The 25,683-nt window shown below is 39.1% G+C and overlaps 2 protein-coding genes across 4 annotated transcripts; one reads left to right on the top strand and one right to left on the bottom strand.

The window, feature by feature from the left end:
• Nucleotides 1-6,216, top strand: LOC131255601 (ABC transporter B family member 7-like). 3 transcript variants are annotated; one of them, XM_058256353.1, is made up of 5 exons: nt 1-233; nt 322-606; nt 4,277-4,468; nt 4,577-4,779; nt 5,609-6,216. In XM_058256353.1, the coding sequence occupies exons 2-5, from the start codon at nt 596-598 to the stop codon at nt 6,184-6,186; spliced, it is 984 nt and encodes a 327-aa protein (XP_058112336.1). In that variant the 5' UTR covers nt 1-233; nt 322-595; the 3' UTR covers nt 6,187-6,216. The 3 variants fall into 3 exon arrangements, 1 of the variants encoding a protein (XP_058112336.1); XR_009176191.1 differs by lacking the exons at nt 322-606; nt 5,609-6,216 and having other exon boundaries at nt 4,277-4,421; nt 4,577-4,708; XR_009176190.1 differs by lacking the exons at nt 4,277-4,468; nt 4,577-4,779; nt 5,609-6,216 and adding an exon at nt 2,939-3,431 and having other exon boundaries at nt 1-606.
• Nucleotides 6,217-9,544: 3,328 nt separating this feature from the next.
• LOC131255083 (putative receptor-like protein kinase At3g47110) lies at nt 9,545-14,294 on the bottom strand. The gene is made up of 2 exons (XM_058255780.1): nt 11,590-14,294; nt 9,545-9,852 (listed from the first exon to the last, which is right to left on the bottom strand). Exons 1-2 carry the CDS (start codon nt 14,258-14,260, stop codon nt 9,545-9,547), a joined length of 2,979 nt encoding a protein of 992 aa, XP_058111763.1. The 5' UTR covers nt 14,261-14,294.
• Between the last annotated feature and the right edge of the window lie 11,389 nt (nt 14,295-25,683).

The following is a 25,683-nucleotide window of genomic DNA, read 5'->3' as shown; positions in this document are numbered from 1 at the left end:
AGTAATCCACTGTCTCACTCTCTCTCTCTCTCACAAGCCCGTTTTTCTGCCTTTCGTTTCTCGCAGCGCTGCGAATCCTGCCACGAAGGAAAATCTGAAGGAAAAACAATCTGGAAATCGAAATCCAGGCCTCTAATTCTCCCTTTCTAGCGATTATCCATCAGATTCTCTCTGGAACGGTACAAATCCCAGCTATTTCCACGAAAAATCCACTTTCGCTGCAGTGATCTAGGGTATTTTCGCAAAATCCCCGTCGAATCCTCCTCCTCCATCCTTGATCTGTGTAAATAAGTGCGGAATTTCGTTGTTTGGATTTTCTAGGGTTTCAGATGAGGATATGGACTGGAATTTCATGTCTTAGTGGCGTTTAGGGTTTTTGTTTTCCTTTTGGGGGGCGAATTGTCTGAAATGCAGACTAAGGAAGGGCAGAGTAATGGAATTTCTCAGTCCTTTTCATACGATTTGGTCAGTGAGAGAGCAATCGATTCGACTATGATGACTTCGTTGATTCTTCTGTTGGCTCCATCATCCGGTGTCAATCACATCGAGCACCGCGTCTCGAAGATGGATGCGTTGGCTGGCGTTGCTATAAAGTATGGAGTCAAGGTAAATGGATGATATTCTTTTAGATTTCTGTTCGAATTTTGATTTCTGCATCAGATTCTTTTTATGTATGATTCTTCAAAGCATTGCATGATCATAGATTTTTTTTTTTTTTTTTTTTTAAATTATTTTGTTTTATTTTTTCATTTTTTCTGTATATTTGATTCATTGGTGGATTGAAAGAAGTACATGCATGTACCCACCATGCACATGGCATGCAGAAACCGGCCGTCCAGATTGTTGGCCCAACATGGATTGAGTAATAGTGTAAAAACCTCATTTTGGTCAGATGATGCTATCCAATCCATGGACATTTTCCCCATCGAGCCGGGACCTTCCTCCATCCCCCCCACCCCATTCTGTTGATTGGGTGGTTGGGATTTTCTAATTCATGTGGTTTTTTGGGTTATGCTTGTGTCCAGTGGGCTGGCTAATTAGATCATCTAGAATGAAGTGCATGTATTACCCTTGCATGGTAGATTCATTCATTGAAACGACCAAAATACCATGGCATACTACCTTGTAATTCATCTTTTGATGAATAATGCATTTGTCTTGATTTTAAAATTGTGAGGTTGCTGTTTTGTTTATGAGTTGCTTATACTGTGCTCTCTCTCAATGCTTGGATAATTCAGGAAGAGAATGAGGTTCACTTTCTACTGAAGAAGCTAAACTTTGATTTGGAAAAGAAACTTGGTTGAATGGTTTTAAGCCGAACGGTTATAAACCATTCTAAATTTAGAAAAATAGATGGTGTGGATTTCTCACCTCTCATATGGGCCACTTGAATTTTGGATCCACCTCGTTTTTGGTCTCATGTGCTAACATGATCTCTCAAAATGGATGAACGGTGTGGATTTCTCAAAAAAATTACGGTGAGCCCCACCTAGCATCCCAGCATGTGGACCACAAACCATAACAGTAAAATGCATTGATGGTGTGTTTGAATTCTCATGTCTGAGATTGGGCAAAATGGTCATGTAGGCAGATTGCCATTGAGCTGGTTTCTTGACCTACAAGGAACAATCTCAATGGCAATTAGAGGTTGCCTCAGCAGAAAACCCTCTCTGCCAATATTTAGTGGCAATTTGAAAAAATGTTGTTAGACCAATTGAAAAGAACAATGAAAAAAAAATCTTGTCTGTCATTGACTTGGCCAATTTGAAAAGAGAAGCTACTGAATTCTCATACCCTGGCTAGACCAATTTATTCTCGGATTCTTGGTTATGATTCTTAAACATTGGGTATCGATATTATCTTTATTACTTTGTTTAATACCATTTTTATTTTTATTGTTGGTTTGAAAGGATGGATTTTCCAAATGTAATCTATCTGTACAAAATGGCATGCTTGCTTCTACTTCTGCCTTCAAGCCCATACCTGCTGTCTTTTCTTTTTCTGCATAAACTTTTCTTCCTAGCTTCATTTTAGAACTCATTTAACTTGTCAACATGTGGATGTAATTTGCTTTTATTTGAGAATGTGCTTAACTTGTAACTGGAGTTAATCTAAAATCAGCTCAAAATACTTGTCCCCAATTCATTTTCTACTCAACTGCAGTTCTTTTTTTATACCCATATTTGTCTTCTTTTGTTGTGGCTTACACTCAATGACAATGTTGTTGATCTCATAATATCTGTGTTCACCATCATGATTTACACGTTTGGGAAGCTCAGATCATGCACGTCTGCCATTTTAGAAAATCTTATCTTGTCACCTTTATGGGCAGTTTTCTTTTTAATCATTGTTGCTTAATTTACATAAAATGGATCTTTTTTTAATTTTGGTGTATGCTCAAGTTAGTTCTGTTCCAAGTCACTTGGGAATCTGGACTCTTGGAAAGGTCTTACTCTCGTATCTTTTATACAATCACCCTTTTTCTAGAGATGTAAAAATCTGACTAGATCCATTTCTTTCATTGAATATGCCAACTGTACAACTGTTCTCCCACTTACCATTGACTACCATTAACATAACATATGTACCTTACTCTGCCACACATTTGTACTTTAAATGTTAATACAGTCTGTGTTGTAAAATCCCAAATGAGTGGATGGTTGAACGACCACAAAATTGGTAGAGGTCTGGTATAATACGTAAATTCCAATCTTCCAATCTTAGAGATATTTGAGAAATCTCTCATCCATATTTGTTTCCATCAGATTAACTATCTAGATCACCAAACCATGTCCTTTCAACTGTACGGAATAAGGTCATTTGGGCACTATTTCTGTTTTGTGTAGGGCAGGAAACATTGGTGATTGACCATTAAAAACTTCTTGTGGGCCACAAAAGTTTTGGATCAAGCTGATACTTGTACTTTCCCTTCATCTAGGTCTTTGTGGCCTTATCAATAGGTTGGATAGCAAATAAACATTCAAGTGGCGCTCAACAAGTTTTTATTGACAGGTATTCAATCACAATTTCATGTGGTGTGGTCCACTTTAGATATGAAGATACTTCATTTTTTCGATCATGCCCTAAAATGAGCTGTCAAAACAGATGGACTGGAGATGTAGGGAAAATATATCACTGTTGGCCCCACAGTTAGGGATCCACTGAAGCTGCACCCAATTGGCTGGAACCACACTCTCTCCTTACTTTGCTTTTGTATTTAGTTGCTCTATATGATAGGTGTGGCATTGTCCTTTCAGTTGGGTGTTGGAGGGGTGGATATACAGACTTTTATTTTTTGAAATCAGATATTATATTTCCATCCGTATAAAAAGCCAACTCCAAATTGCTGGGAGAAAGGCTAAGATGATGATGGATAACACGAGGATGTGAAAATCTTCGATGATTAATTATCGGAGTTAAATTGTACAAATGTAATTACATAGCATTTTTCCTTTAAAAATACTCTCTCTCTCTCTCTCTCTCTCTCTCTCTCTCTGTTGGACTTGAACAACACTTACTTTTGTTGCAATATTGATATATTAGTGGTTCTTTTAGACGCGCAGCTGTCTTAGCTTTGAGTACAACAGGTCACAATAAGCCAAACCTTATTAAGGGGCTTCTTCCTGAATTATTGCCACTTCTATATGACCAGACTGTTGTTAAGGTGAGATCTGCTTTGCATTTGAATTTTTAAACCAGTTATGTTATCAATGGGCTGATCTGCTTATGGTTTAGTATCTCCTAGCCCGGGTTAAGCTACCACATCACTTGATGGTACACTGCACTAGGTTGAGGCCCAACTTTTGAAGCTCACTGAAGATTCTTTGTCTCATAACATGATCTGTCAGACACATGTGGAGCTTGAGACAGTTTGGTTCATGGAACAATGTGTCCACAAATTGAAAGGCTGCTTCGGTTTGAGGAATCTGATGTGGAGGACATGCTTCGGTTTGAAAATGTCTTTCTAGTAACTTGCCAACTATATTCCTATTAGTACCTCGCACTCACACCTAACCCCTACACATGAATGCTAGTTATTGGGCTGCCCTTGTTGTATAAGTACTGGTTTTTTACTTTTAGCATTATCTTTAGATTTCTGATTTTGAATTCCTATTAGAGTTTTAAGTTTTTTTTTTTTGGCAGTTATGGTGTTATATCTGTACTAGAGGTGACAGATTGACAGCCTCTATCTAGCTGTGGTGTTTTGAGTAAAGGCAAAAAATTTGTTAGATTTAGGCAATTGATTCTTTTTCTTGTTTTCTACTGATCAATGCAGAGAGGTTTTGGCTGACTTGAAAGCAGCTGGGGCTACTTGGGTGCAGTTCGATGAGCCAAAGCTTGTGCTGGATTTGGACTTTCATCAACTGAAAGCATTTGCAGATGCTTATTTACAGATGGAAGAGTCCTTATCTGGTCTGAAGGTTATTGTTGAGACCTACTTTGCTGATGTGCCGGCTGGAGCATATAAGTCTGTTGGCATTTTATATCCAATATTATTAGTTCATCATGATCTGCTTGATTTAGCCTTTCTTCACCATCTTTTTTGACCTGACCCAGTTCTCTGACCTGGTTGTAGGACTATCACGTCATCGAAGGGCATCTCGGCTATTGAGTTTGATCTGGTTCGTGGAGAGAAGACCCTTGAATTGATCAAGAGTTTGGGTTTTCCTCCCAGCAAGTATCTGTTTGCTGGAGTTGTTGATGGTCGTAACATTTGGGCTAATGATCTCACAACATCTCTTAAGACGTTGAAAGCTCTTGAGAGCAAGGTTGGCAAAGGTATACACATTTCATGAGTTCTAGATTTGTTAGAGATAAGCTGTCTAAGATTTTGAAATCACTGAATATGTTGTTAACAAAATCAGTAAAATCATCTGTTACAATCTATGTTTACTTATTTTAGCACGGAAATGGTTTCTTAAGTGTGCTCCATCAAGTTGATGCCGTTTTTTCAGAATATCAGTTTTTATTTCTAATTTCTTTGGCTGTAGCCGCCTAATTCCTACATATTTTGGGTTTTGTTATCATGTCTTTGTAACTGTGACTTTTCTAGTCTATCAAAATTGATACCTAAACTTTGCATGGTGCTCGTCAATTGCAGAAAAGCTTGTAGTTTCCACTTCCTGTTCCCTTCTGCACACATGTTAAGATCACAATGATCAGGCGGTTCTGACCATTGGATCAAACGCCTATGAAAGGAACAGTTAGGACTGTTTTTGAAATATATTTCAGTCAACAATTTCGAACATCTATTTCGTAAAGACAGTGATGTATTGCCTGCCATTGTAGGGAAGCACTTTGATCAGACCATTCTAACCTTCCCATTCAGTGGTTGGAATTTGGATGGCTATAAACTTAAGTCCAAATTTTGGATGGACAGGATATTCTAATTCGTGTGATCTTTGTGCTATGGACAATTAAGAGTCTGCAATTACAAGACTATAAAACACCCCATCAATTCTAAAATAATTATAAGAGGTTTTCAGGTATTTTAATCTTCCTTTTTGCTGCACACACAAAAAAATGGATCAGAACAATCTTGCTTTTTTATTTTTTGGAACCAGGTCCCTAGGCCAAGCTTCCCCCTCTGTGAATGCATTTCCAGCAGGGCGAGCAACAGCATACAAGATGTTTGAGACCATCAAACGGAAACCAGAGATCAACTCATACGACACAAGTGGAATTGTGTTGGAAGATATCTACAGTGATATAGAACTGAGAGATGTTTGCTTTAGCTACCCTGCAAGACCTGACATTCATGTATTTTCTGGGTTCTCGTTGCATGTTCCAAGCGGCATGACTGTGGCTCTAGTTGGAGAGAGCGGCAGTGGGAAGTCGACAGTGATCAGCCTGTTGGAGAGGTTCTATGACCCCCAAGCTGGTGAAGTGCTCATGTATGGCATCAACTTGAAGAAGCTGCAGCTTGGATGGATCAGAGAGAAGATTGGTCTTGTTAGCCAAGAGTCCATCTTATTCACAACTACTATAAAGGAGAATATCGCATATGGTAAGGCGGGTGCTACATTGGAAGAAATCAGAATAGTAACTGAGATCACTAATGCTGCAAGGTTCATAGACAAGATGCTACAGGTCACTTGCTTGTACTCTTTTTTTCTTTTTGGTAAATTCATCTTACTCTCTCAAAGATGTTGTGGGTGGAAGGCTAGGAAAGGAAGACACTTATAGTTTGTTTTGGTAAATTAATTGTTTTGTTGATATTGTGCTGATTATTGTCTTGATGAATGTTAAATGGGTGAAATATGCACAGGCTCAATCATTTGTTGATAGAGAAATGAGGTTAAAAGTGAATTTAGCCTTAGTTGATGCCAACAAAGGCTAAATCCATCTTTAGTCTCAGTTTTGCCTCAGTTACCTAAACTGAGACTACAGCTCCTGTGGCTAAAGGCTTTACCCTCGGTTGTTGAGAACTGAAGTTAAAAATAGATTTAGCTTCAATTGGAGGCAACTGATGCTAAAATTTGGATATAGTCTCAGTTGGAAACAATGGAGGCTAAAATTTTGATTTAGCCTCGTTTCGAGAAAACTGAAGCTAAAAAGGTTCTTTTAGCTTCACTTAACTGAGGTTGAAGGCTTTAGCCACAGGGGTTTCAACCTCGGTTCGGATAACTGAGGCAAAACTGAGGCTAAAGGCTTTAGCCTCAGTTTTTAACCTTTTTAGCCACAGTTTTGAACCGAGGCTAAAGCCCCCTTTTCTTGTAGTGTAATGGACATTTTTTTCCTGTGTTGTAGTCTACCTGTGATTTGTATCTGATTCATTTTCAGGACCACATCATGAATTAAGCCAGAAAAATGGATCCTCAGATCGGATATAAACTGCATACATCGGGGTGGGCCCCATGGTCAGGGTTGCAACCACCTGGCTCGTTCTGGGGTCGCAGCTAATCTGCGTTCCAGCACGAGATAGTGATAATGGCTACAAATTTTCTCGTCAAAATATCGCTGAAAAGGATAGTCGGACGCGAATTTCCTGCTAAAGCCTCTGCAGCTAAGTTTCCGCAGAATATTAGGTGGGACCCACTGTGATGTTTGTGAGAAATTCACACCGTCCATCCATGGTGAGAGCTCATTTTAAGACACCAGACTAAAATTGAAGTGCATCTAAAAATCAAGTGGGCCGTAGATGAAAGTCAGAGAAAGAGTTTCTCGAAACCTTTCTAAAATTACCTTGATGTTTATATGCCATCCAAACTGTTTATAAGGTCATTCCCACTGGGATGAAGTTAAAACACCAAAAACTTAGCTTGATATGAAACTGTGGCCATACAAATATTTCAAATGGTGGCGTGTCCGTTCAACCACAGGAAGAGAGCTTTTGTACTTCTCGTTGCAACAGTGCACGCGTATATCCACACACGCATGTGGAAAACACAAGGGAACTTGGATTGCTTAGTGTAGAACACATCACTTATGTCAGTGCTGTCTATATGTACAGAACTTATGTGGAGCCCACCCTAATGTATGTGTTTTATCTATTTGCATCTTGTCATCGTCTTAGGGCATGAGCCATAATGAGGCAGATCTAAAGCTAAAGTAGACCATACCACAAAAAACAGGGTCATAATGATGCTAGGGTCGAAACTTCTTGGTCCCACGGTAATGTTTATTTGCCATTTATCTTGTTGACAGGGTCACACGGACATGAAAGAAGAGAAAAGACAAATATCAGCTTAATCCAATACAACTGTGACCAGTAAGAAGTTTTCATTGGCAGAAGTTCAATCTCCGTTACTTCTTAGAATATGGTCCACCTGAACTTTGAATCTATCTCATTTTTGGGCTCATGCCCCGATATGATCATATCAGGCAAAATGAAGAGATGTCATGGATAATACATTCATCAGACGTGTTTCACCTGTACACATTACCGAAGTCCAGGAAGTCAAGAGTCAAATATAAACAGCCCACATGTGCCAGTGACACACCTGTGCGAAATTGAGAATATTCATTTGATAAGCCCGTCAATGAATGTACTAATTTAAAAGTCATTTCCAACAACTTATCGGGTGGGCCACGCATGTATTTTGATTTTGGACGTAGATTACACGGTGACCCCACGCGGTGGGACTTGATTGGGCGAGAACGGATTGGCTACTCCCCCTGTCACCAGACCGGTGGCTGTTGTCAGTGCTCTGTGGGCCCCACCATGATGTACGTGTTTCATCCATTCCGTTCATCCATTTTTAAAGATAATTTTAGGGATTGATACAAAAATGAGAGTGATATAAATATCAGATGGACCACACCACAGGAAAACAAGAGTAATTGGATATCCACCATTAAATCCTCCTAAGGCCCACTGTATTGTTTATTTGACATCTAATCTGTTGATTAGGTCATACAGACTCAGATAAATGGAAAAAACAAAGATTAGATTGATCCAAAATTTTTATGGCCCTCAAAAAGTTTTTAATGGTCGACATTCATTAAAAACTGTTTCCTGTAAATGTGGTCCACTTGAGATTGGGATATATCTCATTTTTGGTCCCATGCCATAAAATGATCTAGAAAATTAGATGGATGGCATGGATGAAACACATACATCATGGTGGGGCCCACAGAGCACCGACTATCAGCCATAGGTCGGTGGCAAGGGGAGTAGCCAATCCGTTTCCTGATTGGGGCAGCTGCAAGAGATGAGTCAACTTATCATTTTCCATAAATATAAGCGTTGGCTATGCATCTCGCACATAAAAATAAACAGAGGAACAGCTTATGCAAATGGGTTTGAGTGTATTTTGGTCGTTTATCATCTTCATCCATGTAATCCACTTCCTAGGTCTGAGCTTGCACTCAATTACTGTCGTTGCGGCCACCTTCAGCAATCGATTTGCTTTGAAAGTATAGCAATGTTTCACATTCATGGCAGAACATCATAATATTTTAATGGGACTCACTTGATGAATACTTCCTCAGATTACTCTCTAGTGGGTAGTCCAATTTCAGGAGCACTTCCACTGGATTGTGATGACATTTTGAAAAGAGTTGAAAAAATGTCACAGCTATTAAACATCTCAATATCCTAATAGTATTCTTAATGTAAAAAGATGATGTCTATGTCTCATTACATTCATGATCTCCCTTTGAATTACACGAAACAAAAGAAAGAAAAAAGAAGAAGAAGACATCTTTCCATCAAACATCTCAATATCCTAATAGTATTCTTAATGTAAAAAGTTGATGTCTATGTCTCATTACATGCATGATCTCCCTTTGAATTACACGAAACAAAAGAAAGAAAAAAGAAGAAGAAGACATCTTTCCATCATTCACCGTAAATACTAAAAGCACACTCCTATGACAATACTAAACATGTCTAAAGCTTGTTAAGAAAAGTATTTTCAATAAGCTCATTTTATTTTGAAATCTTCTCAATATAACTACCAATAATATCTCAGTAATAACTGAGGTAAGATGGATCTTCACTTGACAGTTGTGAACTAACTTGTTAGTCTCCATGAATTCTAACCCTAAGATACAAGTCCTTGATTTTATGCATTTCTGTGACAACATCTTTCATCTGCATTCATTCTTTTGGAGATTTTGAAGAACACAACACACCAATTCTAACCATTGAAATTAAGCAAGCATGCATTCTTTTTCTTGTGTTAGTATGATTTCCACTGCCTTGAGTAACTTCGGCTTCTTCTAAGAGAACTGGATCGACAATGTCCATTACTCCTTCAGGCAATGACAACTTAGCAAAATGATGAAGGCTTAGATCATCTTTAAATATGTCATCAGTTGGTCCCTTTCCAGTTATCATCTCCAATAGAAGGATTCCATAGCTGTAAACATCACCTTGTGTAGATGCTTTAGCACCCATCGCATACTCTGTAATTTATACATATCATATTTGCATGAAAGCAACCATTTAAATACAAATAAAAATAGATTTTGAAGGAGACACAGGGAGGGAGGGAGTATTCAATTTAAACACAGGTAATTAACAATTTTGCTTTTCCTAAAGGTCGAAATTTCTAATATCAATTGATCATGTGCTATAAACTTTGGTTTGAGAGGCGGTACTCATTTCTGATCTTATTTCTGATCTTATTATTAATGTTATTTTTTTTAATTACTTGATTAGCTTTCAGAATCCTACTATCTGTAGCTATAGGAACACACTCTCACTTAACATCTATGAATGTGCTATGGCCTAGAATTTTGGATGGTCTTATCTAAATGCTTGCAAGAATTGTAGTAGAAAAAAGGAAATTTAGAGGATTTATCATAAACATTTACCAAAGTTGTACTAGGAAAAAAAAAAAAACAATTAGAAGATTTACCAGTGGTCCACATTCAACATGCACAAGTGGCCTACCTGATCACCAAAGCGATTAGGCTAAGCAACATACCAACAAGAGCCCACCTATGAACAAGCCTCTGTCATATGTGGAATGTATAAATGTATGCCATTGAACAGGTTGGACCCACTATGAAATTAGCGGACTAAGATAGAAGAAGTTGCATTAATTAATTGGGCCTCGAGCATGAGAAAAATTGGAAACTTAGAGCTATATGACCGATGTTTGATAATCAAGGCACATGTAGCTGATCAATGTACATCAGTCTTATCAATTCAACTCAGGAGCATGATGTTAGCCCAATGCTTGTTTGAAATGGGTTTCGGTGGATGGATTGCTCTGATTTTATGAATGTGTGCCACAATTGCTCTGATTTTATGAATGTGTGCCACAATGGCATAGTTTAGTATTGTTGTACATATGCCACCAAGAAAAGCCATCCATTCATTTGATAATCCACAACGTGTTACTTGGTGTAGAATGTTTTTCTCTTAACAATGTGTAACGTGGTGTAGAATATCCATCCTGCAAAAGGTGGGTGCACCTGACTTGGGACAAAAACTAGGATGGTCCATTCATTCAGAAGCCTGAACCATCAAAATTAATGAACATTCGAATTGTCTAACTAAATAAGATCATGGCTCGCCTAATATCTTATTTGGTCCAATTTTATTCACCTAAGTGATATTTTTGTTAGAGCCATTGTTTGCATGGCTCAGGTTTCTATACAATTGATACATTTACAAGTTGAAAGCTCATTGGTGAGAAAGAAAGCACTGACTGTGAAAGTTCACGTACAATGTGGCACATGAACATTTCTCCTCTAAATAAGCATTAACTAATTTACTTATTATCGATGTTAATTAAAGCCTTATCTGTTTCCTACTAATTTAAAATTAGAATTTTGCTACCCCACGCACAAAACCGTGCTAACATATATGCACAATTTTTGAGATGTGACGGGTCCTCTAAGCAGAAAGTCTGCAAAAGTCCGGCAATCCACTCATCAGGCAGGCTAGATATGTGCCTTGAACAAGTATTTTTTTGTAAGCTGTCACTGTGAGTGGAAAAAACCTCACATTTGCAGAAGGTTATCTTTATGGTAGGGGCCCCAACATCAATTTACCACATGGTTAGATATCATGTGGCACCCAAGTCTGGCATAAGGTTTGTGTGTGCTGGAAAACTACTTGAAAAAAAAATTTACAACTTCACAGGACATACTTAAGAAAATAAAATAAAAGAAAATAGATGAAATAGTTACCTAGAGCGATGTACCCAGTAGATCCCTTCACGCCAACAGAGCTGGTTTGAGGAACGTCAGTAAGGAACCTCGCTAACCCGAAGTCACCCACATGAGCAATCATGTCATCATCGAGGAGAATGTTATCCGGCTTTAAATCATGATGAATGATCGGTGTTTGGCAATGGTGATGTAGATAATCCAGTGCATTAGCCACATCAATAGATATATTTAACCTTTGAATAAAGTTTAAATTCCTCCCCAACTGATCATGCCCATCTCTGTGCAGCCACTTGCTTAGACTTCCATTGGGCATGTACTCAAAAACTAAAGCCATGAATTCATTGCCCTTATAATCAATGCTCGAGCAACAAGTTAAGATTTTAATCAGATTCCGATGCCTAACATTTCTCAAGGCTTCACATTCGACCATAAAGCTTCTCATAGCTCCTTGCTGCTGAAGGTTGAGGACTTTCACTGCAATAACAATTCTATCTCGATCTAGGCTTCCTTTATATACAGAACTGAAACTTCCACTGCCAATCAAATTTGTAGAAGAGAAGCCATCTGTCGCTTTATAGAGCTCTGCATATGACACGTTCATGAAAGGATCCTCCATAGAAGGAACATCAAGGGGTTTCCTTCTTGACTTTCTTACCCAATAAAGAGTGGTAAAGGAACATGATAGTGAAATAAGAAACATGACAACACTAATTATCGAGATTTTCACTTTTGAAGCAAGAGATATCCCCCTTTTTGAGCATGCTGGTAATTGCAATTCATGAATACCCCCACAAAGCTTACTATTTCCGAGTACTGAAATTTGACTGGCATTTCCAAAGACCCCTTGTTTTGGTAATTCACCCTCGAAATTGTTGAAAGATAAATTTAGATACTGCAATGCAGAAAGGTTCTCCAGGTACTGTGGAATCTTTCCAGACAAGATGTTACATGAAAGATCAAGGGATTGAAGGCCTCTTAGAGTACTAAATGCTGAAGGAATTGATCCCTGAAAGAAGTTCCCATCCAACCAGAGATACTCTAGGCTAAGCCAATTGCCTAGCAAGCTTGGAATTTCTCCTGACAATTTGTTATTAGCAACATCCAATATCTGGAGACTTTGCAAGTTGCCGGTTCCCATTGGCAGATTACCGGTAAAAAAGTTGTTTCCAACATGGAGTTGAATTAAAGAGGTAAAGCTGAAAAGCAGTTTGGGTAAGCTACCGCTAAGATTATTATTTTGGAGGTATATGAGCTGCATGTATGTACAATTTCCGAGACTTGAAGGTATTCTCCCCATTAGATTATTTCTTGATAAGTCGAGTTTGAACAGTCGTGAGATGTTGCCCAAGGAAGACGGAATTTGCCCCGATAATTCATTTCTACCCAATAATAGTACCTCCACCTTGTTAAGCTTCCCAACACCAATGGGAATATTACCAGTTAGAAAGTTCTGCCCCATTACCAGTGCTGTTAGTCCAACAAGATTCTGAATCCCAGATGGGATGTTTCCGAATATCCTGTTACTTTCAATATTCAGCCGTGTCAGTTGAGTCGAAAGATTAGCCATGGAGTCGGGCAACACACCACTGAGACGGTTATTGCCTATTATCAGTTTTCGTAAGCTACTGCAATTGGTCAAAGAATCGAGAAAATTCAAGTCACGAGCATTCCCAAGTCCGAGCTGATTGCCGCCTAGATACAGCTTGTTGAGACCCTTTAGGCTTCCAAAATTCATAGGCACCGAACCGCTAATTCTGTTATCACCAAGCTCAATAAATACAAGTCCTGAAGCATTGGATAATGAAACCGGTATGGATCCTGTGAATTGATTTAGTCCGGCGTAAAGCTCTCGGAGATTAGGAAGAGTGAGGCCTAAGTTTGGTGGAAGCTTTCCATGCAATTTGTTCCCTACCACTCCCAAAAGGTTAATAAAGGAGATATTGTATAGTTGGGGTGGAATCGTACCTGACAGTTCATTTAAACTAATGCCAAAAGTACTTAACCTCACCAACCGACCAAGGTCTTCTGGGATGCTGCCCTCCAGACTATTTCTTGAGAGAACAAGGACAGTGAGAGATGAAAGGTTTCCAAGTGAAGGCGGGATGATTCCTGTAAGACTGTTGCGGGAAAGGCGCAAAGAGGTGAGCTTCAATAGAGAGCCAAGCTCAGTTGGAATCCTCCCTGTGATCTGGTTCCGGCGAAAATTAAGGACTTTGAGTTCCGAACAGTGGGTCAGATTTGCTGGAATTTCTCCAGAGAATGTGTTATCGGACAAAATGAGAGATTGCAAGTGCGACAAACGGCCAATCTCTTCAGGAATCATCCCATGGAAGCTGTTGTTTGCAAGATCGATTATGCTGAGGAAGGTGAGGTTTGCAATGTAAGGAGATATGGGGCCCACCAAGTTCTGGCCACTGAGGTTCAAAGAGGTGACCCTTTGAGGATGTCGGCGACCGCATGTGACTCCCTTCCACTGGCAGAAGTGGAGAGTATGGTTCCACGAGCTCAAAGATTGGAGAGGATCGTTGGTTATGAGATGTTTGAAGTTGATCAAAGCAAGACGATCGGTTTCATAGGAGACGTTAGAGGCAGATCCCAACGACCATGATACGTCCATAGAAGAGAGAAGGATGGTGCAGAGGAGAAATGACGAAATTGCAGCAGGTAGGCTCGTCGACGGGAGCTCCATTGTTAAGTTTGTGAATGCTGGAAAGCCAAAGTGATCGCAGATAAAAATGGAGTGGATTCTCCTTTATTTACAGTGAAGGGCCCGGTCCGTTGATGACGTGACGAGGGAAACGGATTGGCTACTCCCCTGCCACCAACCCTGTGGCTGATGGCCGGTGCTCTGTGGGCCCCACCATGATGTATGTGTTTCATCCATTCTGTTCATCTATTTTTACAGATCAGTTTAGTTCTTGATCCCAAAAATGAGAGGGATTTAAATCTCAGGTGGACCACACTACATCAAAAAATAGTGATTGAATATCCACCATTAAAATCCTCTTAAGGCCCACTGTATTATTTGAAATCCAATCTGTTGATTAGGTCATAAAGACCCATTTGAAAGACAAAAACAAAGATCAGCTTGATCCAAAACTTTTATGGCCCCCAAAAAGTTTTTAATGTCAACGTTCATTTAAGACTGTTTCCTATAATGTGGTCCACTTCAGATCTGGATGTACCTCGTTTCTGGTCGCATACCATAAAATGACATAGAAAAATAGATGGACGGCATAGATGAAACACATACGTCATGGTGGGGCCCACAGAGCACCAACCACCAACCGTCACCAACCACCAACCGTTGGCTGGTGGCTGGGGAGTCCCATGACGATGCTGGTGACAATAAGGGTCTGTTTGGGCGGTGGGATTAAAGGGATTAGGTGGGATGGGATTCATCTGATCCTGTGCCAATTCCACCCTATGTTTGGGAAGAAGGGAAAAGCTTGAAATCGCATTAAATGGAATTTTACGTGTCCTGTGCCAATTTCACTCAATGTTAGCAAGTTGTTGTAGGTCTTACCATGATGTGTGGGATATATCCACACCGTCCATGTACCTCGTTTCTGGTCGCATACCACAAAATGACATAGAAAAATAGATGGACGGCATAGATGAAACACATACGTCATGGTGGGGCCCACAGAGCACCAACACCAACCGTTGGCTGGTGGCAGGGGAGTCCCCTGACGAGGCTAGTGATAATAAATGAATATTGCAAAATACTCTAAAAACGTGCAGTTCCGTGAGCTGTGCAAACGGACTCGGATAGGAGCGAATTGCCTATGATCCTCTCTACCCGGGGCTGTGTGGGGCCCACAGATATTGTCATGAAAAATCCACTCGGTCCATATATTTTAAAAGACCACAATAAGACAGAGGAGCCTAAAAATCAGGAAGATCCATAACTCAGGTGGGCGATATCACACGAAACAGTGGGAACGGAACGTCCACAGTTGAAACCTTAGTGGAGTTGACCCTGATTTTTATTTTCCATCCAAACCATTCATAGGGATATTAACACTTAGATAAACTATAGGCACAAATATCATCCTGATACAAAGCTTCTATTACCCCAGAGGTTCAATCCTCACTGTTTCGTGTGGTGTGCCCCACCTGAATTTTGAATCTGCCTGGTTTTTTAACTTCCAGTTAAATGTGGCCTTTTTTGTTGCAAACATCTCTTTGGCCCCACACAGCCCCGTCCACAGAGATATCTCTACTCCCGGGTCACACCTAATCGGCTTCCACTCGGACTGGACGCCATCCTTCAAACACCACGTTGGGGTTGGAAATATTTGGTGGCCCCACCATGATGTCTGTTTTATCCATGCCGTCCATTTATTTTTCCAGCTCATTTTAAGGGTTGAGCCCAAAATTAAGCGGATCCAAATCTTAAGCAGACCACATCACAGGAAATAGTGGTGATTGAACACCCACTGTTGAAAACTTCCTAAGGACGACAGCAATATCTATTTGCCATTCAACCTGTTGAGTAGGCCGCAAAGACCTCATGGAGGGAAAACAAAAATATCAGTTTAATTCAAAACTTTCCTATCCTCATAGGATTTTTTAATGGTGAGCATTCAATCATCACTTGTTGTCTTATGTCTCAAATTTATAGATAGAATAGGGGTTCCATTGATCAATCCAGTGAACCATGAATTCAACATATGAGTCTCTGAATCATTTTTTATAATCTCAATCTATCGAACTCTCCGCTCAATCGATTGACAAAATTTGAAAATTTAAAAATTAATTGTAAATTCTCTAGATAATTTTGAGCATGTTGAATCGCTCGAACATGAGTGCTCGATCGATTGATGCGTAGATCAACGGCATGTGCAGTTTTGCATAGTTGTGCAAATTATTTCCTAATCCAGGTGCAACATGTAACTGCACATTGTATTTATGTTGAGATTTATTAATGCACATCTCGTATTTTCTTCTCCTTGTGTGTTGACCACTCAACACTGAAATCATGATATTGATGCGTATAGCACATTATGGGAAGTAGAAGAGTGTACATAGATCCTGCATGAATTATGATTAGCCAATCTTCCTTTTAGACCATTTTGTCTTTCTAAAAAGGTTAAGTGGGCCATCTAGAATTCATCTCAGTCATAGTTGGTGCATTGTCCATGTCTTTGGCACTTGTAAATTTTGGTTTCTTCTACCAGGATCAAATATAGAAGGAAATCTATTGTTTTACTAAGCCATGGTTTTAGCAAAAGTGCTCCTTGATTAAGGGAAGTGAATCGGCAGATGCATATGCCATGATCATCGGCCAACCATTCTTAGTCACCAGCTCCTTTCTCAGTGGCTTGTTCATCTTTATCAAACCTAAGGCCTTTTGCTACTGCATCACCTTCAGTACCATCTTCGTTAATGGTCAAGTGGGCTGTGGGACATTGAGGGAAAGTATTTGATAAGTGTCCCGGTTAGCCACATCGGAAACAAGTATTCGCCCTTGGCTGACCATAAAGATTTAGAATCCTACTTGGACTCGCTGCTTTGGGTGTCAGACGTTGAGGCCTAGATGGACCACTCCACGTGTCATGGTTTGTAGTTGTAGGAGATTGATGACGTCCTCCTATTGATTCATTTCCTCGTGCAAGCTCTAAATCTTGTGTGCGATCCGTCATGTGGGGCTGAGTCAAAAGATAAAACCAAGTAGGGACTCTTAGAAGTTATGTTTCTGCCCTACTTGCCAACTGAACCGTTTCATTCACAGTCCCGATCAAGTACATCTAAATTCAGTCCTGAATTGTTGATCATAACCCACTTATAAACTTTGCTACCTTTTATGATTCGGTTTCTAACATGTCATTCATCATTGTTAACTACTGGAATTCTTTGGTGCAATCTGTAATGGTTTAATTCTCTTGTCGCTAATTTTGATATTGCTAGAATAATATCTACTCATAATTACTAAGGAGGAATCGTAATCGAAGAAGGCGTCTCATCCGTGGCCATGATCCGATGGGTGCCTTGTTCTGTCGAGCACGTGTGAGTTGTAATTGCTCCCACTATACAGAAGCACCAAACTTTAATTTGAATACTATTAATTTCACCTTTTTTATGTTCTAGTACGTCCATGTAACCAAAGTATCGTTCTATTTTAGCTAATCAGTCGAGAAAATAATCTACACATAATAAGCCATTAAAACTGAGTTTGGCCTTACCTCAATAATCTTTTTCAGTATGTTTTAGCTGATCCCCTCTATGAACTGGTTATTAGAAAAAGTCGTCATTGATGTCCTCGTCGCTAGAGCTCGACTCATTTGGGGTAGCGTAATGATTCACCTGTGGAAGTGCCCTGTAGAAATCGGGGTTATGCCGTACAACAACCACTGGCGCTGAGCATTACCTTGGGTTAGGGGCGAAATTAGTATATCCATAAGACAACGAGAATACTTGTAACTTTTGGATGGTCAACTAACTCTCCTAGTAGAAAGCTTCTATTCTTTTCAAAAATAAAGAATCCAGCATCACTGTCCATGGGATTTTGGTCTATTACTTCGTTATTTACCATTAGCCTAAGTGGAGTCATCGACCAATTAATAGAGGGATGGACATGATGAGGTTGATCACCATCTTCCTCAGGGGATAATCACTCTGAATCCATGAAACTTCTCTGAACTCCTCACAAACATATCTCGAATCCACGAGACAAAATAAGAAAATAGAAATAAATTCTAATAAATTAAAAAATAAATTGATTGATGATAAAAACGAATTACAATAATTTAAATAATTATATCAAATTTATGAAATAGTTTCAAAATAAGACTTAAACTCAAACTCCCTAAAAATGTGACTTTCTATTTATAGACGGTCATTATTTCTACTAGACTTTATGTTTTTGGCCAAAAATAGTAAATGTCCAATTTGGCCTAACCACGTTATTCTCTTAATTTTTCCAAGTCCTTTTTATGTTGGACACCATTCCTAAAACTCAAAGGATTAAGAGTTATGATTGAATTAAAACTTACTATAAATAATAAAAATAAAAATAAAATAGACTTTCGACCATTGATATGATGGAATCTCGTAAATCCGGCATGGGTAACTTGGCGTAGTGGGGTTGGTTGCCTAAGTAGCTTCTCCTACCCCGAAATCATATATTATATGTCAAATAATTCATTCTGATTTACGAGATATGCCTACTTTAGGGTTCTAATTGTCCTAATCACTTCTGCATCCGATCAGGCCTTCTTTGGTCCATCTTTTACATGAAAGTTTTCGCGACCCACTCTACATCAGTTAGCCATGTTGGGGCAAATCAGAGGCATTCTCGAGATGATCTTACCATGAAGCCATGTCCGTGACAATGGAAATCTTCTGCATAATTAACTTGCAAGAATTTTGCCCTTTATTACTAGACAATGTACCAGTACTATACTTCCATAAAATTTCACAAATCATTCAGATCTTGGCACTTTATACATGTTTCTTAATGGACCATCATCACAAGAACAAAAAGGGGTTATCGCATAGCCCCACTTCAATAATGGGGCATTTGCATATTCTCACGTAACAAAAGGTATGTTTGCAATCAGAACATTCTTGATTTACAGCTATTGGAAGTGAATATTAACTCTGGTACAAGTATTATAGGACTTGATCCGAACCTGATCTGTTGACAACCTTGTAAGCTGCATGTATTTCATTGGCATAAATCTTTAAATTACTTGACTGTATTGGGTATTTTGTGTTTGGAATGTGCGTGGGGACGTACTGATTCTATTTATTTTTGTTATTTCTGGCCTTTAACAAACGGTGATAGGTTAATGGTCCGTGATAGGTTAATGGTCCGTGCGGAGATCACTTCTGAAAAGCGATTCATCAAAATTACTGTAGCATCCCATTCACACTATTCCCGTGGTGTGGCCCTCTTGAGTCTTGGATCATCGGAATATTTGCACTAACATGTTCATATGATACGGCAAAAATGATGGACGGGTTGGATGCCACTTACATATAATGATGGGTCTCACACATGGTTTTAAGACTCAGATGTGTCTGGGACTGACTCAGAGTATAACCGACTCCTCTTACATTTTATATCTGTTCTAGGCTAATTTCACTGAATTTTAATTCATGGGCCATCCACAACAGCCCCAAACATGTGTAGGGTCTAAAACAACATAGACGGAGCTGATCCATATATCAACGTAGCTTGCTTTGATTCCGAAAAGGCCGTGGCCAGGAAGACAAAAAAGCAAATGGAAGTGGAAGACACGGTATATAAAGAAAAGGAGAAAATTATAAAGCAAATGGTAGTGGAATGCTTGATATAAAGAAAAAAGAGGAAAAGAGGAAGATAAAAGAAAAGGCAGTGGAAGACTCGATATAAAGAAAAAGAGTAAAAGGAAAAGCAAAGAGCAAGGGATAACACATGACATGAATAAAAAAGGAAAACGAAAAGACCTAAGCTAAAGAGAGAGCATTCTATAGCCAGGAATTTGGCTTTGTCTATCTGCACTCATCTTATTTTGACCGTACACTTGGACGAAGAAAACTGCTACTGGGCCTGCGCATTTGGGAAGGGGATTGCCTGGGGACCATGTCACCAGGGGGGCCACCGTGGTGTATGTGTTAATCCATGCCGTCCATCCTTTTTTGCAGCTCAATTTAGTGCATGAATGTAAAACAGAAGCATATTCAAAGCTCAAGTGGACCACCCCACAGGAAGCAGTGTGTATGTGCTAATCCATGCCGTCCATCCTTTTCTACAGCTCAATTTAGTGCATGAATGTAAAACTGAAGCATGTTCAAAGCTCAAGTGGACCACACCACAGTAAGCAGCGGGGGAAATGATGTCCACTATTGAAACCTACCTAGGTTCTACAGTGATTTTTATTTGTCATTCAACCTGTTCATGAGGACACAAAGACTTGGATTAAGGGAAAACACAAACATCAGCTTGATCCAAAACTTCCGTGGGCCCGATAACTTTTTCAACTGTAGGCATTCAATCCCCACTGTTTTCTTTGGCATGGTCCATTCGATCCCTCTATATCTATCAATTTTTGAGATCATGCCCTAAAATGAGCTGGAAAACGGATGAACGGCATGGATAAAACACATACATCACAGTAGACTCCCATTAGTCCTTACATCAGGCATCTTTTGGGGTGTTTGTTCACCATGCAATCAGCGTCACAACGTATAACACTTCTATTAAAAAAAAAAAACAATAGGAGCATTACGAACTAAAAACCCTAGAAAGGTGGAGACTGTTTGGTAAAGTTAATAACGGTGAGGAATTTTTCCCTAAAAATCCCAAAAAAGAAAATCCAAATCAAGGCTTCAGAGTCACGTGGAACACAAAATCCCAAATCGTAGCTTGATTTGTCTCCATCATACCAGGGACTAAAGCCTCGTAGGTGGGCCAGTCGATTAAGACTGTCAACCAACAATTGTATTCAACCAGAGATAGGTCGCTTTCAATGGTATTCAGTAGGATGGATGGTTGGATGGTTGAAAGCATACAACTTGTGGGAGCAACTGTAGATGAGACATGGTACCTGTGACCTATCCTACTCTTATATGAAGCATGTTTGTATGGTAGCTGTGACCTATCCTACTCTCATGAAGCATGTTTGTATGAGTCTATGGACCATCCAAATTGTGGGGGCATATGATGAAACGTATCTCAAAAATCACATGGATGATGTAATATTGCTAGCCATACAAGTCATGATTACCTAGTAAATGGTTAAACATAAAATAGTGAGGTTCAAATTGCATGGGTAAAGTTGGTGGATACTATCATCTACTAATTACAGGTTTTATAAGCCATGTACTGTTCACAATTGGGTCAATGATTTGGATGTCTTAATAATCTTATGACTAGCCTATGTATGCAGTGGGGTCTTGACCTTAAAGGGCTTGGGCTTGGGCGTGGCTCACTTTCTCTTTCTCCTTTTCACTTCTTTCTCACTTTCTCATTTTTGTTTTGGCAGGGAACGTCCATAGGTATGCGGGAGGTTTGAATGTGCAAGGCTCTCTCACCCCTACCCTTTTGGATAAGTATTTAAAAGGAGTTTGGGTAACAAGAGGATGCACCTCATATGGTGTTCCACCATGCTACTGACCATTTGTGCACATTACTATCAAGGATGTCCGGCTCTTTACTTAATTCACGCACCACAGCTGTACAAATTCTTTTACTACTAGTAGTTACCATCCCCATGCAATTCACATGCTCATGTAAGATCTCAACTATTAGATGTCCATCAAATATTATTTAAAACAAAATAGTAGTTAGAGATAAAAATTAAGAGTTGAAAAACTTCAATTAACCAGTTGAAAAACTTGGGTTAACTAATGGAAAACTTCAAAGGTATCAACCAGCCTTCTAAACACTTGATGAACCGTCCAAACCTTGAGATCTGTTCGGCGCTACTCCTACTCCAGCACAACTCATAATTCGCGCAACTCAACTTCTCTCTCTCTCTCTCTCTCTCTCTCTCTCTCTCTCTCTCTCTCTCTCTTATACTTCACTTCAATCTTCAATCTTCCTTCTTTGATTCCTTTCCTTTAACCAAATTTTATGTTCTAACATATGCGTACCTTTTACTGCAGGCGGAGTCCTTATTTATAACCTTTATAACCTTTTGGAGACGGTGGTGTATATGGCAATGCCTCTCTATGGTAGATGCGTATTGAGGAAGAGATCTTTCTCTGAACGTGTCGTGATTGATTTCTTATATCCTTGGCAAATATCTCGAAAGATAATCCTATCTTTGGAAGATAATAAAATTTTTATATATTTAAAGTGTATTTCTATCCGACGCTGAGGTTGGTTCCCGAGGCCAAGGTCAGTATTCGAGGCCGACCTCCAAAGTTGGTTTACGAGGTCAAGTTCTTTGATCAAGGCTGACCTCCGAAATTAGTACCCGATCCCAAGGTCGGGGTGTTTTTTCAGCCCTTAAGTAATTCATAGTTTTCGAGTCTGTACATTTGGTCAATCCATTTTTACCCATAGCAGGTATGATGCAAGGAAGAACATAAAACAGTAAAAAGAAATATTATTGATCCCTAGTGGGGGTGGCTAACAGTGAAATGTGAACTAACAGTGGGGTGTACTAATAAGCTAAAAAAAAAAAAAAGCACGCAAAACCTTGAATCCATAAGATAGTTTTTGAATCTCCAAAAAATAATAAGATAAAATATTCAAATATTTTATTGCATAATGATTTATAATTGCTCAATTACATTACTCCTATAAAAGACCCAAAACCTAAATTCAAAATTACTATATAAAAAAATCTCTTGAAAAACTAATTTTGCCAAAAGTAAAAATACTAAATAAACCATACTAGAACATTTTAGTATTATTACAAGCAACTTCTCAATGAAACAAAAATACTAAAATTACAAGAATAAAGAAATACGATGAGAATGAAAATTTCTAAAAATAGTATTTTTTTTTTATTCTTCTAAAATTCTAATTGACTCTCGAGAAGAGTGTTTTTCGTGACTTACTGTGCAGGTCGCTTGACCCTAAAACTACCATTACATAAAGATTGATAGATCGTGTATTTCATATCGATGTCCAGATCAAAAGTTATTGTTACAATCCACATTTCAAATGTCGATTTCTCTGTATCCAAATGAATCTATTCGAACCAAATACGCTTATGACTAGTTATGTGATGACCTACGTAGGACTGAATCCTTTTACAACCGACTACTTCCGCATTCATTCGTTTGGGTTTCTTTTCATCCCGCCATGCAAAGAATGCATCTGTGGCCATGTCCTACATCAACTCCTTTTGCACGTTATAGCTGTTTTAAGCTATTTTTACTGAATTTTAATTCACGAGCCATCCACAGCAGCCCCAAACATTTGTAGAGTCTAAATCAACATAGACAGATCTGATCCATATATCAACGTAGCTTACCTTGATGTTGAAAAGACCGTGGGAAGACAAAAAAGCAAATGGAGGTGGAAGACACGGTATAAAGAAAAGGAGAAAATTAAATATAAAACAAATGGTAGTGTAATACTTGATATAAAGAAAAATAAAAGAAGGAAAAGAGAAAGATTAAAGAAAAGGTAGCGGAAGACTCGGTATAAAGGAAAAGAGGAAGAGGAAAAAACACATGGCATGAATAAAAAAAGGAAGACTTAAATATTTAAGCTAAAGAAAAAGCATTGCATCTGCACTCATCTTAATTTGACCGTCCGCTTGGATGAAAAACTATTACTGGGATGCCCATTTCCTGCGAAGGCCTTTAGCAGGATGTTCTGGGCTGGAAGGCTAGGTGGGGCCACCATAATGTTTGTGAGAAATCCACCCGGTCCATCGGTTTTTTTTTTTTTTTTAGGACTTTAGACCAAAAGTTAGGAGTATCCAAGGCTCAAGTGGGCCGCACTAAAGGAAAAGGTAGGTAGAGAAATTCCTACCGTTGAAACCTCCTTGAGCTGAACAGTGATGTTTACATGCCATCCATACCGTTCCTAACGTCATTCCTGTTGGGACGAACTGGAAACACAAATGTTAGCCTGATTTAAAAGTTCTGTGGCCCCATGAACATTTTAACTGTGGACGTTTAATCCTCACGATTTCAGCCCACTTGAGTATTGGATCCGGCTGATTTTTGGCATCATGTAATAAAATGAGATCAAAAAATGGATGGACGGGTAGATTTCTCACAAACATCAAGGTGGGCACACCTAGGTTCCCAGCACAGGAGCTTCTTTAGCAGGAAATCCGCGTCCTTAATACTGGGCCTGCGCATTTGGGAAGCGGATTGCCCGGCGACCATGTCACCAGGGGGGCCACCGTGGTGTATGTGTTAATCCACGCCGTCCATCTTGTTTACAGCTCATTTTAATGCTTAAATGCAAAACTGAGGCATATTCAAAGTTCAGGTGGACCGCACTACAGGAAGCAGTGGGGAAAATGATGTCCCGGTTGAAACCTACCTAAGTTCTACAGTGATTTTTATTTGTCATTCAACCTGTTCATAAGGGCACAAAGACTTGTATTAAGGACAGTGATTTTTATTTGTCATTCAACCTGTTCATAAGGACACAAAGACTTGTATTAAGGGAAAACACAAACATTAGCTTCTTCCAAAACTTCCGTGGGCCCGAGAACATTTTCAACAGTAATCCCCACTGTTTTCTTTGGCATGGTCCATTTGATCCTTGTAAATACATCGATTTTTTAGATCATGCCCTAAAATGAACCGGAAAACGGATGAACAGCATGGATAAAACACATACATCACAGTGGGCACCCAAGTGCCTTATACCAGCCATCTTTGTGGTGTTTGTTCACCATCCTTGTGTGTGTACATTGCATTTTCGTCCAACTACACTACAAGAAAAGTGAACTTTACCGGCGGTCAAAACCGCCGGCAAAGGCTAAGAAAACCGCCAGAAAATCCTTTGCCTGCGGTTATCTAACAGCCGGTGAAGCCTCAGTCAGTAAAGGCTTTACCAGCGGCCAGGACCTTTACTGACAGTTGTGTTGGACGCCACTAAATCATCAGTTTTTTGTTGCAAAATTGGTCAAAAGCTATGGTTAAAGTCCGTAGCTAAATATGACTAGCCCCACAGTACGACCGTAGCCACGGTAGATGCATAGCCTGCTAAGTGGGGTTCAGAAAATCAGTTTCACATCAGCTGATACGGCAGTGTTGAATCCATATCAGCTTACTCTAATAAGATACAAGGAAACTCTTAGTTATTCTAGGTATATGATAGGCAATAAATAAAATTCATGGAAGCCCTACTAGGCATATACGATAAAGAAATTGCTTCCTATTTCAGTTTTTAACTAACATATTACAGGCAGACAATGCCTATAGTGAAATAAATGAAACCTTAATTGAACAGTTTCTGTGAATTAAAGTACAGAACATATAACAAATATTAGCACATGGTTACAAAACAAAATATCTGAAACAAATCTTTATATACACTCTGAATCACCTACAAATAAGTTTTGTAAATTTTAAAGCCAGCAATTCAACAATGTAATGGAAGTTCCTAACTGAAATATAAATTGATTTATCAAAAAAGAAAAGCAAGAAACTGAATGTAGTTCAAAAGAACCCTTGTACGAAAGAAAAATGCAATATTAC

Source organism: Magnolia sinica, chromosome 9 (genome assembly GCF_029962835.1).
Source record: "Magnolia sinica isolate HGM2019 chromosome 9, MsV1, whole genome shotgun sequence".
NCBI classification, from domain to species: domain Eukaryota; kingdom Viridiplantae; phylum Streptophyta; class Magnoliopsida; order Magnoliales; family Magnoliaceae; genus Magnolia; species Magnolia sinica.
This window is presented reverse-complemented; position numbering and strand designations above follow the sequence as displayed.